This window comes from Mesoplodon mirus, assembly GCF_964341445.2.
Source record: "Mesoplodon mirus genome assembly, chromosome: 1".
In the NCBI taxonomy this organism is placed as follows: Eukaryota; Metazoa; Chordata; class Mammalia; order Artiodactyla; family Ziphiidae; genus Mesoplodon; species Mesoplodon mirus.
In genome coordinates this window covers 70714678-70729147 of record NC_138976.1, presented here as the reverse complement: position 1 = coordinate 70729147, position 14470 = coordinate 70714678, and the positions used below count along the sequence as shown (strand labels likewise).

The following is a 14470-nucleotide window of genomic DNA, read 5'->3' as shown; positions in this document are numbered from 1 at the left end:
GAAATGGAAATAAAAACAAGAAGAAACAAATGGGACCTAAAGAAACTTCAAAGCTTTTGCACAGCAAAGGAAACCATAAACAAGACGAAAAGACAACCCTCAGAATGGGAGAAAATATTTGCCAATGAAGCAACTGACAAAGGATTAATCTCCAAATTTATAAGCAGCTCATGCAGCTCAATAACAAAAAAACAAACAACCCAATCCAAAAATGGGCAGAAGACCTAAATAGACATTTCTCCAAAGAAGATATGCAGACTGGCAACAAACACATGAAAGAATGCTCAACATCATTAATCATTAGAGAAATGCAAATCAAAACTACAATGAGGTATCATCTCACACCAGTCAGAATGGCCATCATCAAAAAATCTAGAAACAATAAATGCTGGAGAGGGTGTGGAGAAAAGGGAACACTCTTGCACTGCTGGTGGGAATGTGAATTGGTACAGCCACTATGGAGAACAGTATGGAGGTTCCTTAAAAAACTACAAATAGAACTACCATATGACCCAGCAATCCCACTACGGGGAATATACCCTGAGAAAACCATAATTCAAAAAGAGTCATGTACCAAAATGTTCATTGCAGCTCTATTTACAATAGCCCGGAGATGGAAACAACCTAAGTGTCCATCATCAGATGAATGGATAAAGAAGACATGGCACATATATACAATGGAATATTACTCAGCCATAAAAAGAAACGAAATTGAGCTATTTGTAATGAGGTGGATAGACCTAGAGTCTGTCATACAGAGTGAAGTCAGAAAGAGAAAGACAAATACCGTATGCTAACACATATATATGGAATTTAAGTAAAAAAAAAAAATGTCATGAAGAACCTAGGGGTAAAACAGGAATAAAGACACAGACCTACCTGAGAATGGACTTTAGGATATGGGGAGGGGGAAGGGTACGCTGTGACAAAGCGAGAGAGAGGCATGGACATATATACACTACTAAATGTAAGGTAGATAGCTAGTGGGAAGCAGCCGCATAGCACAGGGAGATCAGATCGGTGCGTTGTGACCGCCTGGAGGGGTGGGATAGCGAGTGTGGGAGGGAGGGAGACGCAAGAGGGAAGGGATATGGGAACAGATGTATATGTATAACTGATTCACTTTGTTATAAAGCAGAAACTAACACACCATTGTGAAGCAATTATACTCCAATAAAGTAAAAAAAAAAATAAAAAAAAGATCCTTTCTGACCCACCTCTTAGGGAAATGGAAATAAAAACAACAAGAAACAAATGGGACCTAATGAAACTTAAAAGCTTTTGCACAGCAGAGGAAAACATAAACAAGACAAAAAGACAACCCTCAGAATGGTTGAAAATATTTGCAAATGAAGCAACTGACAAAGGATTAATCTCCAAAATATACAAGCAGCTCATGCAGCTTAATATCAAAAAACAAACAACCCAATCCAAAAATGGGCAGAAGACCTAAACAGACATTCCTCCAAAGAAGATATACAGATTGCCAACAAACATATGAAAGGATGCTCAACATCACTAATCATTAGAGAAGTGCAAATCAAAACTACAATGAGGTATCACCTCACACCAGTCAGAATGGCCATCATCAAAAATTCTACAAACAATAAATGCTGGAGAGGGTGTGGAGAAAAGGGAACCCTCTTGCACTGTTGGTGGGAATGGAAATTGATACAGCCACTATGGAGAACAGTATGGAGGTTCCTTAAAAAACTAAAAATAGAAGTACCATATGACCCAGCAATCCCACTACTGGGCATATACCCTGGAAACCATAATTCAAAGAGTCATGTACAACAATGTTCATTGCAGCTCTGTTTACAACTCCAGGACATGGAAGCAACCTAAGTGTCCATCCACACATGAATGGATAAAGGAGATGTGGCACATATATACAATGGAATATTACTCAGCCATAAAAGGAAACGAAATTGAGTTATTTGTAATGAGGTGGACTGACCTAGAGTCTGTCATACAGAGTGCACTAAGTCAGAAAGAGAAAAACAAATACTGTATGCTAACACATATATATGGAATCCAAAAGAAAAAAAATGGTTCTGAAGAACCTAGGGCCAGGACAGGAATAAAGTCACAGAAGTAGAGAATGGACTTGAGGACATGGGGAGTGGGAAGGGTAAGCTGGGAAGAAGTGAGAGAGTGGCATGGACATATACACACTATCAAATGTAAAATAGATAGCTAGTGGGAAGCAGCCACATAGCACAGGGAGATCAGCTCAGTGCTTTGTGACCACCTTGAAGGGTGGGATAGGGAGGGTGGGAGGGAGACGCAAGAGGGAGGAGATATGGGAATATATGTGTATGTATAGCTGATTCACTTTGATATAAAGCAGAAACTAATATACCATTGTAAAGCAATTTACAAAAGGAGAATTCACATTATATTAGACTTCTCTCTCAAATATTAAACAAATTAAAAGGCTTCTGGGTAAAAATTAACTTTATTAAGAAAATCAATATTCACTTTTCAGTCGAAAAGTCTTACATTATAAAACTAACACAGAGGGCTTCCCTGGTGGCGCACTGGTTGAGAGTCCGCTTGCCGATGCAGGGGACGTGGGTTCGTGTCCCGGTCCGGGAAGATCCCACGTGCCGCGGAGCGGCTGGGCCCGTGAGCCATGGCCGCTGAGCCTGCGCATCTGGAGCCTATGCTCCGCAACAGGAGAGGCCACAACAGTGAGAGGCCCGTGTACCGCAAAAAACAAAAAACAAAAAAAAACTAACACAGAAAAACAAAAAATTATTTAATCAGTTTAACAAAGTAATCAGTAACTGTTAAATTTGACATAAAAGCTTTTATCACCAACATGCTAAAGACTAAAACTAAAAATATTTCCTAACTTTTTACAGTTATTGCTAAGTAAAAAAACATGACAAGTCCCCCTATATGCCAAATGTATAACCCGACATAACACTAGAGTAGGGAGGGCTCAGCATAGGTTTTCCCTCTAATAAAATATAATGATGCAAATAATATTACCCAGTTTTTCACTTTTCAAATACCTGTAGGCTTAATGATGAAATTTCATGATTTATAAAATATGACCAAATCTGAGACTTATTTCAAGGTCTTAAGTTCCTGGAAAAAGTGGTAAAGGTCAGTAATAGATGCTCTTAAACCAACTCTTAATTGATTTTCCTACTCATAAACACAGTATTTTTTTGTCTGAAGCATCTGGCATGCTTATTTGAAAAAATAAATAAGATAATAAAACAGTAAGTTCTATCATTTAATCCTCACAACAATCCTATGAGGTGGGAACTATTATTATTCCACTGTACAGATGAGGAATTGGAAGCTTTGAGCGGTTAAGTAACTTACCTAAGGTTATCAAGTTAGGGCTAAAATGGCATTCGAACCCAAGTAGCCTGGTTCCAGAATCCATATGCTTAAGCACTATCCAGATTACTGATATCCACCTAGACCCACTGAATCAAGGATGGACCCTTAGCGAGGATGAAACCCAGGATTTTTCATTTTTAATAAAAGCATAAGATTATTTTTATACTATTTAAAGTTTGAGAACCACTGATATAACTCCTAGGAAAAACTGGTACATATATGATTAGTCCCATTATAATATATACACAAATATAAATACAATAGGTCTTTGACTGCTTACAATGTATACTTTAAATAGGGGTGGGATGATTATTTTTTTACACTGAGGTATAGATATTTTAGTTGTGTATATAAATAAACACGGATTCTTCCTGAAGCAAACAGGCTTATAGGTTTAATCTAGTTTTTAAAAAGTCAACAACCACTATCAAATTAAAAAGTAGCTGAGGTCAAAAGAGGATTCACTTTTTTAATTCACCAGAACTTAAATACAACAACAACAACAACAAAAACCAACGTTTCTCACAATTTAATTCCTGGATATGTTTCTGAGGTGCTAAATGTCATATTGCTAGAGCTTTTGAGAAGGAAATAAATTCACTTCTTTGTTATATAATAACCAGTCTTCTTATATGTAGGAGTCTTTCAAATCATTAAAGAAACAAACTACATAGAATTATTACGAGAGGCAAAACTGTAAGTTTTGCATGTAACAATAAAGTTTACTAGTGACTAATACTATGTCCTATTCTTTGCTTATTTGAAGCAAATGACCTATTTCCTGGGAAATAGCTGTCAATTTTCTTTCTCAGTAATACCATGGTATTTAAATTGTAAACCAGGCATAAGAACAACTGTTCTCATAAGTCTATTTCCCAACCCTAGCCAAACACACACACACACACACACACACACACACGCACACACACACACCCCTCTCTCACCCCCAACCCCGCCTTCTTTCTAGGACACCTTAAGAACCAGGAAGAGCACTTTATTTTAAACAGTTCAATCTAGCAAAACATGTACTTTTGACCTTAAGTTTCTGAGTGGTAAGCAAATGGTCGGTAACTAACTAAAAACATCACTTAAGACAGTGTTTTTCATACATTTTTGCCCCCAACCCATGGTCAAAATTACATTTTACACTGCATGTCAGTAAACACACACAAGGGAAACCAAAGTTTTATGAAACAATATTACCCTTATTATTATATTTGAAACGCTCTTAAAATTTATTTTCTATTTTAACTTTGTTAGCTTAAAAAAGAAATGCTGGTCATGCAATCCACTAAGCTCATTTCATGCCTCACTAATGAATACCACCTGCAATTAAAAAAAACAACAAAAACTGTCTATGCTGTCTATGCTGTCTGTGCCACTTATTACATATAAAAATCCATCCATTAATACAGGGATGAAGGCGAATATCAACAGTGGACCAGACCTGTTCTGAGATCCATACTGCCAGGACGAATACTTTGAGGGATTAAGGAAAAAAATGAGTGGGAGAAATAGCAAAGGCTAGCATGAAATCACTGTAAGAATGAATGACAATATACTATTATAGCATTAAATAACACACACAAGCAATGGTAGAAAGGCCTCTAAGTAAACAGTAAATACACTTTTTGTTTTTAACTGAATATGCTGGAACCAAGGTTACTTTATATTAAAAGGATTTTGTAGAAATGGTTGTAATTCATCCTAAGGATGTCATTAAAAATACTCTAAAATACCAAAAGAAAAATATGTCCATTTTCTTTTACCGTTCATTTAAAAGTATTAAATTTTACCAATTAGTAGCTTCCATAAAAAACACTTCCAAAATAGAATTTTTACTGAAAAAAAGATATGTCTACATTTTTGGATATAGGTAACTGTTAAACTCACATTACATATTATCAATATTTTCACAGTTATTACTCCTTTACTTTCTTCTTTAGTTTTGAGACTCACAGAAATTCATTTTAACATCACTTTTTTTTTGGCAATTAAGTGTTAATTTTATAACCTAAACCAGAAATAGATTGGACACGCTAATACAAAGAAAAATTTTAAAGAAATAGTCATTTGTTGTAGAAACTCATCTTTTATAAAGTAGAAAATAAAAGTATTATTTAACTAGGGTGAACTTCTCTGCTTGTTCTAGTATCAGCTACAAACAGAAAACTCTTCACATAATCAGACAGCAGTACATACAAGCACTTTTTTCTTTTTGCAGAGATGTTTAAAAACAATTCAATTAACGTTTACTTAATATTTTCTCTGAAGTTCATATATAGCTGTGTTAAAAGTTTTGTTTTTTAAGTTAGTAACTCTCCTATTTCTATAGTGCCCAAATAAATTAAAATAAAATGGATTACCTACACAATGCTACCATGTACAAATTTTAGTTAGTTCTTGGAAGACTTTCATCTACACATTTACTTGATACATATATATATATTTCTATTAAACTACTTCTACAAAACAGTATAGCGTACAGAAAACCACAGAGATTTTTGACTATCAGGAGACAAAAAGAGAGGTAAAAATTTTTGAAATACTAGCAGATTAAATTTTAGCTATATCTACACTTGCAGGGAAAAAATCATAGTTGGAAACATCTCATTAAAAGTATTGTGTGTTATGGCAGAATTCAGCCAGTCTCTTGAGGAACAATATAAACACTGAAACAAAAACTTAAACTAAAAAATATTGAGACAAAATTGAAACATTTACCTGAAATTCTGGTACAGTAGGTGACTTTGTGACAGTTTTCCTCTTCTTTGTGATTGCTTTTTTAGATATGGATTTTTTTCCTTTCAAGATTAAAAGAGAAAAGCTTCATAATGCTGTTTATAGCACTTCATTAACAAAAACCAAATTACATAGAACCTTGAAAGTTAAATTATAACTAACAGATGGCTTCTAGTGAGTCAAATAAAAATGATGAATCAAAACAAGCCCCAGCAAAAGCAAACATTAAACTATAACTACCTGTAACAGACATATTAACAAATGTTGTTTTCTTTCTATAAGAACCAAACTATTATAATCTCCAATGTGTTGCACAGTACCAGAATTTATTACAATAAGATTTGGCAAAAAAGTCATATTACTACTGCTTAGTTAAAATCTAATTCACAACTTAAAATGAGGTTACATAAGAAAAAACCTTACCTTTAACAATGACTTCTGTAGTCAGGAACTTGCATAGAACTATACTCTGAAGACTATGGCCTTTATTCAACCTAATGTGAAAATCCTCTCAGTAGCTTAGGAAACAGGGTTTTCCTTCTATCCCTTTAGTTCTGCACTCACCTAATGGGCTGCCGTTGGCAGTATTCGATAACCAGTTTTAAAACAAGGTAAACATCTCCCTTTAAAGTGCACCTAGTCATTTATGCAATCAGAAATCACTAGGAAAAATAAATCCACATTCTTAAAGAAATCTATTTCATAGCATAAAGTACATATAATCTAAAATATGTATTTAACCAGACAAAAGAAATATGTACATACATATAGCCTCTATTTTCTAGTAAGGAACATATTCAAGTAAATGTTTTTCCCCCCATTTGCCATCAGCAAAATCAATTAATAAATTGTTATTTAATCAACAAACATGAGATACAGTACAATTTATGGGGACAACAAAAAATTATAAAATGGAAACCCTGTCCTCCAACAGTTTACAATCTATGTAGGGAATAAAAAATTAATTAGAAATACTTAAAAGTTAATTTTAGTTCACAATCATTTGTAGGCTAAAATCATCTTAAAAATTACTTTTTTTCAAAAGAGAAAATGACTAAGTACCAAAAGCAACTTTGCTATACTTCATAAACTCTATTGTTCTTTTCTAAATGTTTTCCTGCATAGATGTGACCTTCTTGCATGAAAACAGTTAATTTTATTGCAACATTTTATTCAACTCATAAGCACAATTCCAGTTTACAATATAATTATATTTTCTTCTGTATTCCTCTTTTAATCATATCACAGAACTGTAATTTGGGTCATTTCTAACTTTGACTCAATAAAATGCAAGTACACCATACTTGAACTACTGCAAATTTTCAGTTGCTGAGATTCACATGGGTTTTAGTGTTTTGTTCTACTAGGTAACAATCTGTTATTTGACATTCGCTTTTAATTAAATTTAAAAACCGAATGTAGGGACTTCCCTGGTGGTGCAGTGGTTAAGAATACACCTGCCAATGCAGGGGACATGGGTTCGAGCCCTGGTCCGCGAAGATCCCACATGCCGTGGAGCAACTGAGCCCGCGAGCCACAACTACTGAAGCCCACGCGCCTATAGCCCGTGCTCCACAAGAAGAGAAGCCATTGCAATGAGAAGCCCGCGCACCGCAATGAAGAGTAGCACCTGCTTGCCGCAACTAGAAAAAGCCCACGTGCAGCAACAAAGACCCAACACAGCCAAAAATAAATAAATTAATTTAAAAAACACTAATGTATATTTCTTTTATCACTGTTATTTGCTTATGTGCTCACACAGTACCTACACTAGAACTAAACTCATACAAAAACAAGCGGGTGGGTGGCTGCCTTAGCAATATTCAAGAAGTGATTAAATTCTTGATATCTCTATAATACAGCTAGTTACTGATTTCTAAACCGGATGCAATAGGTACCTCTCAAGGGGACTGATAAATCTGAACACCAAAATGCCTTTCCTCTATATGCTACCTTTACTATTCTTGAAAGTTCATGGGAAAAGATTTAACTGCTTGCTGACCTAAGACAGCAATTTGAAGGAAATGAAATCCTTCCTCATTCCTATTCCCCACCCCCTCAGCACTCCTCTAACTAGCTTTTTAAAAAATAATTTGATTTTGTATTTATTTCTTTATAAGCACAACAGAGGTCACTCTTGATATTCCCAATTAATTTCATATTGTTGCCACAGAAGCACTAAACTTAGGTACTAAATTCTCAGTTAACTCTAACAGTCACTCTGTTTGACTGTAAATTAAGTAAATTAAGCAGCTGAGGTGGTTACTAGGCATCTCCTTTCATCATGTCATTAAGATACTTAAATGTTATTAAGTAACTAGAAGTAGTACTGTGCAGTAGTTTTAAGCTTGAGTTTTAGAACTAAACTACCTGGGTTGGAATATCAGTTCTAACCACCTACTACCTTGAGCAAATTATTTTATTTCCTTGTGAAGTTTCATCATCTCTAAAATAGGGATAACGATATCACCTATGTTGTGAGAATTAAACGAGTTAAAACACGTTAAGGGCTTAGACTACCGCTAGGCACATGGAAAATCACCAATAAATGTTAACTGTTGTTCTCATGTGCCTTAGCTAAGTTGTGGTAAAACTTTAAACAAAATGTTTATTATCTTTTAACCTTCTTCAAATTCTTTTATTAACTTAGTCCTTCATTTTAGTTCTGCTTGCTCTTATGTCCTATGTGCTACCACTCGACTTTGTACACATATCAATTAATGTAACACTTATCATACAGTATTATAATTATCTGTTTATATGTTTCTCTTCCTTACTAGATTGGGAATTATTGACAACAGAAATCCTATTATTCATTTTGTATGTACAGCATTTAGCACACAAGAGAAATGATCCTTAAATATAAGAATCCTATACTTCATCAGAAATTTTATCAGTTTGGGGATAGAAAAAGGGAGGCAGGTAATTGTTTACAATTCTTAGAGTCAATCTGAGTCCATTTTATAATGAGGAAAACACTGACAGACAATTTAAATAATTTACACAATTTACCAAAGAGTTTCACAACATGACCTAGGAACGGTAGTAAGGAAAATAACATTTATTGATAGCCTACTATGTGTCAGACACTTAGTAAGGTGATATATAAATTACATCAGTTAATTCTGAAAACCACCCTCCAAGGTAGGCAATATCCCCATTTTAATATGGGATAAATGAAAATCAAAAAAGTTACTTAACTTGCTTAAGTGTTATACTGTAATAAGTAAGCCCCATAGCCAGGGACTCTAACACCAAAGTCCAAGCTCTTTCCATTATGTAATTCTAACCTCTCAAAAATCATAGTTACCATCTATTGATTCCTACCGTGTGCCAGGCACCATGCTAGGTGCTATGCATTTGCTTGCTATTCCATTAAACCTTGTAAAAATACAGCAAGGTAGGTATTACCTCATTTTTCACAGAGAAAGAAACAGGCTTTATATAAACAGGTAAATAAATTGATGGAGAACTTACAGCTAATATGCACTGGAGCATATATTTGTACTAGATCTGTCTCACTTCAAAGCTGTGCTCTTTTTATGGTAAAATACTGTATTTTTTTCAGACGTTCTACAGGGATGTAATCTGCATCTGATTGATTTCAGAGCATTCCTTTTGATTAGGGTTATAAGATCTGCATATTCACTATTACTTAATACCTTGAGACTATGTCCTCCACAAAACAATTTGAATACAAATTTTCCTGTATTCTTTAATAAAAATCAACTGTTACTTTTTATTAAATATTACTTTTTAAATGGAGCATGGGATACTGTAAAACCACACAGCCTTTGTTTTATAACCTGTTTTTGCTTCAGGGCAAGATAATATAGAGGGCAAGTTACATACTGCCCCCTAGTGGGCTTCCATTCCTCTACCACTTACTTGATCATACCCAGGGCTTTTACCTCCACTGCCCTAAGTCACCTAATCCCATAAAATATAACTGTCAGAAGTCAATTTTAAAACATACAAAGAATTTCAACACAATGCCTGAGCCTAAAACACAAACATGGGCAAAAAGTGAGTGTCAACATGTACCTAGAAATGGATAAGGAAACTAAATATGGCCTAGTAATTAATGATACAAGCACAGTCTAATGAAGCTTTTTAAAATTATGCTTAGATCAGCTCTAGAAGGAAGCCCAACTTGAGAGAAAAATATAACTAAAAATATATTTCACACTATAACTTAGGCATAAAATTTTAGTATTCTAGAATATGGAGATACACTTACCAGAAAAATTAAGGTGACTATCATTCCCAATCCAACTCTTTCCTTAGTCTCTTATTCTTCATCTTTACCTTCACCTGGTTTTCCTGCCTGTATTCACTCCTTGGCTCCTTGGACTATTCAGGTTTCCACTTCAATACTCCTAGATTCGGCCTTCCCATGTTTAAAAATTATTCTAACACATACACTACTCTCTCGGTACTTTCATTTTAGGAATATTAATGTGAATAGATACTAAGACATTAATCACTGTTAAAAGTAAAAACCCAAGAGCATTTGCATTGTAAGTGATTCTGGCAAGTGCCTAGCTAGACTGTGAAGTCACAGAAACAGTCTAAATATGGCTTTAATTTACTAAATGTCCAATCTTGGCTAATATAAGTTTCTGGAATGTTCTAAGTAAGCCATTTGACTTTAATAAAACAGCTGATTTTCCTTCTATTCTCCTTGCCTATGAGCAAATTTCTCATCATACTGGCATTTTTTAACACTATAAAATAATTCGATAACTCCTGAATACCTATTTCTTTTTCCCCCCTTTAACTCAGAATACTGAATTAGTTGTCAAATTCTACTATTTACTGCAACATCTCTCTCAAAATGTTATTTTCTTCTGTCAGTGTGATAGAACAATCATATAATCATTCCTTATCTGGATTTAGAATTTCCTCTTCCTGGAGTTATCTTCTACTCCTTCATTTTTTTTTTTTTTTTTTTTTTTTTTTTTGCGGTACGCGGGCCTCTCACTGTTGTGGCCTTTCCCATTGCGGAGCACAGGCTCCGGACGCGCAGGCTCAGCGGCCATGGCTCACGGGCCTAGCCGGTCCGCGGCATGTGGGATCTTCCCAGACCGGGGCACAAACCCGCGTCCCCTGCATCGGCAGGCGGACTCTCAACCACTGTGCCACCAGGGAAGCCCATACTCCTTCATTTTTATAAACACTGCCAGTTTCTTTTTATAGCTCTTTAATGGCATCCTAATTACCCTGCAACATTCCTTCTCCTAATCCTGCCATTCACTTTTACTAGCTATGTGATCTTGGATATGTTAATAAACCTCTCTGTGCCTCAGTTTTTAAAAATCTATAAAATCTATATAATGGGGGAAATAGAAGCATCTACTTATGAGTTTTTATGAGGATTAAATGAGACAATATACATAAATGCTTAGAACAGTGCCTGGCATGCAGTAAGCATTATATGAGTATTAGGTTTTTGGAGGGGTGGGGAAAGTAGAAGGCATTAAAATAAAAGGACATGGAGTATAGTCGATTCTTTCAGTCTTGTATCTTGGCATCTTGAGTTGGTCCTCTAAGAATTTTTCCCATAAAGACACACATAGTTAGGTTCTATAGTAATATTAACATAGAATTATACAACTGTTTCACAGATAAGGGCCTGGATATAATCAAATATTGTAGATTACATTACTTTCTCAGTCATTCCCTATAAAGCAGCTCATTACTTTCACACATTTGATATATTTTATTTCAAGCTCATTTCCCTGCACTGTATTCCTGATTCAATTATCTAAAATAGCACCACATACCCAGAAAGATATCACCTCAAAATGGCATATTTCCATCATTCAAACACCTTTTAAACCTTCAACTTTTCAACTTTTTCCTTAAGTTTTTCTCTAATTATGCTTATTTTTTCAGTGACACTTGGCTTAATTACACCTCCATGGCTGTGCTCACATTATTAACCATTTTTCATCTACCCAATCCCCATTATTCTTCAAAGTCCTTCATCTTCTATTAAATCTTACTATAGCACACATGGATTTAGCCTCTCTTTGACCTTTGTACGGTTCTTTACCGCATACTTAACAATTATTAAATGAGGCTATTTACTATTTTTGAACCTTAGTTTCTTCACCTATAAGAAACTAACACCACTTGTCTTACTTATTTTAATTGGTTTAGAGGAGCTAACACAAAATGATTTGGTTTAAAATAATGACCATGTAAGGAGAGAAAAACCCTCCAAACCAAACTTGTTGAAATGAATAACTTAACATACCACACGCTTTTTTTGTAACAATTAATGTATCTTGAATCATTTTTGTCTGTTTTTTTCAGGTTTTATAAAAAGTCCTCTCATTTTAAGATTTCTCACTCATTTCACTCAACTCTACCTGCTCTACACAATCTATAATAGTGTATTACCAAAAACAACCAAAATGTCCAGTAAGGAGGTTGGTTAAATGGACTACACAATACACATAACAGAATCCTACACAGCCATTTAAAATGATGCTATAGAGATCTATTTATTGCACAAAGATGTTCATGGTATACTGTCATGTGGGAAAAAAGCAGATTGTAAAATGGTATGTATAGTATAATCCTATTAAAAAATATAAATGCCTTAAAAGAATGTGAAAGATACATATTAAGGGATAAATCTTAGTTATATCTGGGAGAACCACATTATGTGTGTTCATTTATTCATTCAATAGATTCTTACACAATGTGTTAGTCACTGTGCTAAGTGCTAGGGATGCAAAACCAGAAATAATCCTTCTGTCCTCAAGAATGTTATAGAACAGAGGGAGACAATCATCAAAACAACCTAGAAATAAATTCAACTATTAAGAATAAATTTTATAAATAAGTATTATGAAGGAGAAGTATCTAGTGCTATAAGTATGCATAACTGGGAAAATGCCAATGTTTTTCTATTCTACAATGCTTCCAAGAGTAAGGAGCAGGCTTAAATAAATGAAAATAAATTCAAAATTTACAAAGCAGAAAGAAAAGTCCAATTCTGAAAAACAGATTAAAATGCTTATGGATTGCAAAAGTGCCTCACAGTGCACTAAAATTATCAAATCATTTTCAACCAATTTATCTTTGGGTCTTCTACTAAAAATCATCTGCCATCACAATAAGAAGCTTTACTAAATCTGGAGATTCCACCAAAATTTAAGGCCTGTGTAATCAACATAAATTGGACCAGGTTAACTACATAAATCCAGATTAACTACATTTAGTCCACCCTAAGTAAAGGTTCATAAATCAGCCATGGGTGACACAGCTTATCCCAAAGCATATTCTACAGAACACTATTACTTGAAAAAAGCTCTGTATTCAAGTAAACTTGAAAAATACTACGTTAAACAAAACTAAACAGTTTTCTTCAAGATTTTCTGAAGTCCTTAATATACTGGCCCAGAATCACTTATGTACAATTCTACAGTCCAAAAGGTTCTGAAAACTGAAGCTTTAAAAATAATTTATATGATAGCAAAATCTGACATAAACTGTTATGAGGTTCTTTATAGTCTTCATCTCATTTAGTTTGACTATTTCATACATTTTTCTGTAGAAATTATACATTTGATTACAGGGGCTGCCCTAAGCTTCACTGGGGATGTTATTTAATAAACATTATATATATCATAATACCCTTCTAAAATCTGAAGATTTCTGAATTCCAAAACACATCCGGTACAAGAGTTTTGTAAGATGCACTGTGGACCTGTACTAATGCACAATGTGAATCTGTAAGAGGAATATTTCCCAAACCTGTGACCATGAAGCTCACTTTTAAAAAGAGTAAGAAAGGAAACACTGGATTAGGGTATGCCCTTAACTATAAAAGGCCACAATATCATATACCTAATAAAAAAAACCCTCAGGGCAAAGCCTCAGATAGACAAGTGTACAGAAAAACGTAAAACAGGTGTTTTGCTGTTGTTATATCATTTTACGTAGTACTGTTATGCCAGTAAGAAGTTTAGTGAAGAAACTAAAGAAAATAATTGGCCTATGCTTAGTACTAACAAGGGAGAAGGAAACTGTATTAGCCAGATCCTAGTATTTGTGCCACTGAAAACTGACTTTCCAAACTTTGCCCTGAAGATAAAATGAGAAAGTGTATAGGCGAGTGCCATTGTTTTCTTGTACTTCATTCCTGTAAGCCTTCTCTTCCCAACAAACAGGCTCAGAGAGCATGAACCATACTCACTGAATTTGCTTCTGAGTTTTATTCATCCACTTGTCTAGAACTGGACATGCAACTCCCACAAATTTTTTCTCTGATCTACAAACACTCTGAACTTCCATTTTAAAAATGAAGCAACACTTTATTTGCTTACAATACAAACTCCTTTAAATTCAA

The 14470-nt window shown here is 34.6% G+C and overlaps 1 protein-coding gene across 3 annotated transcripts in view; it reads right to left on the bottom strand.

Moving 5' to 3' along the window:
• The window catches only part of BRD10 (bromodomain containing 10), a 112781-nt gene that overhangs the window by 35677 nt on the left and 62634 nt on the right, over nucleotides 1-14470 (bottom strand). For all 3 annotated transcript variants that reach the window (XM_082618064.1, XM_082618065.1, XM_082618066.1), the window contains one exon: nucleotides 6088-6167. In XM_082618064.1, coding sequence (XP_082474190.1) covers nucleotides 6088-6167 — 80 coding nt within the window. The remainder of the gene's footprint in view (nucleotides 1-6087; nucleotides 6168-14470) is intronic.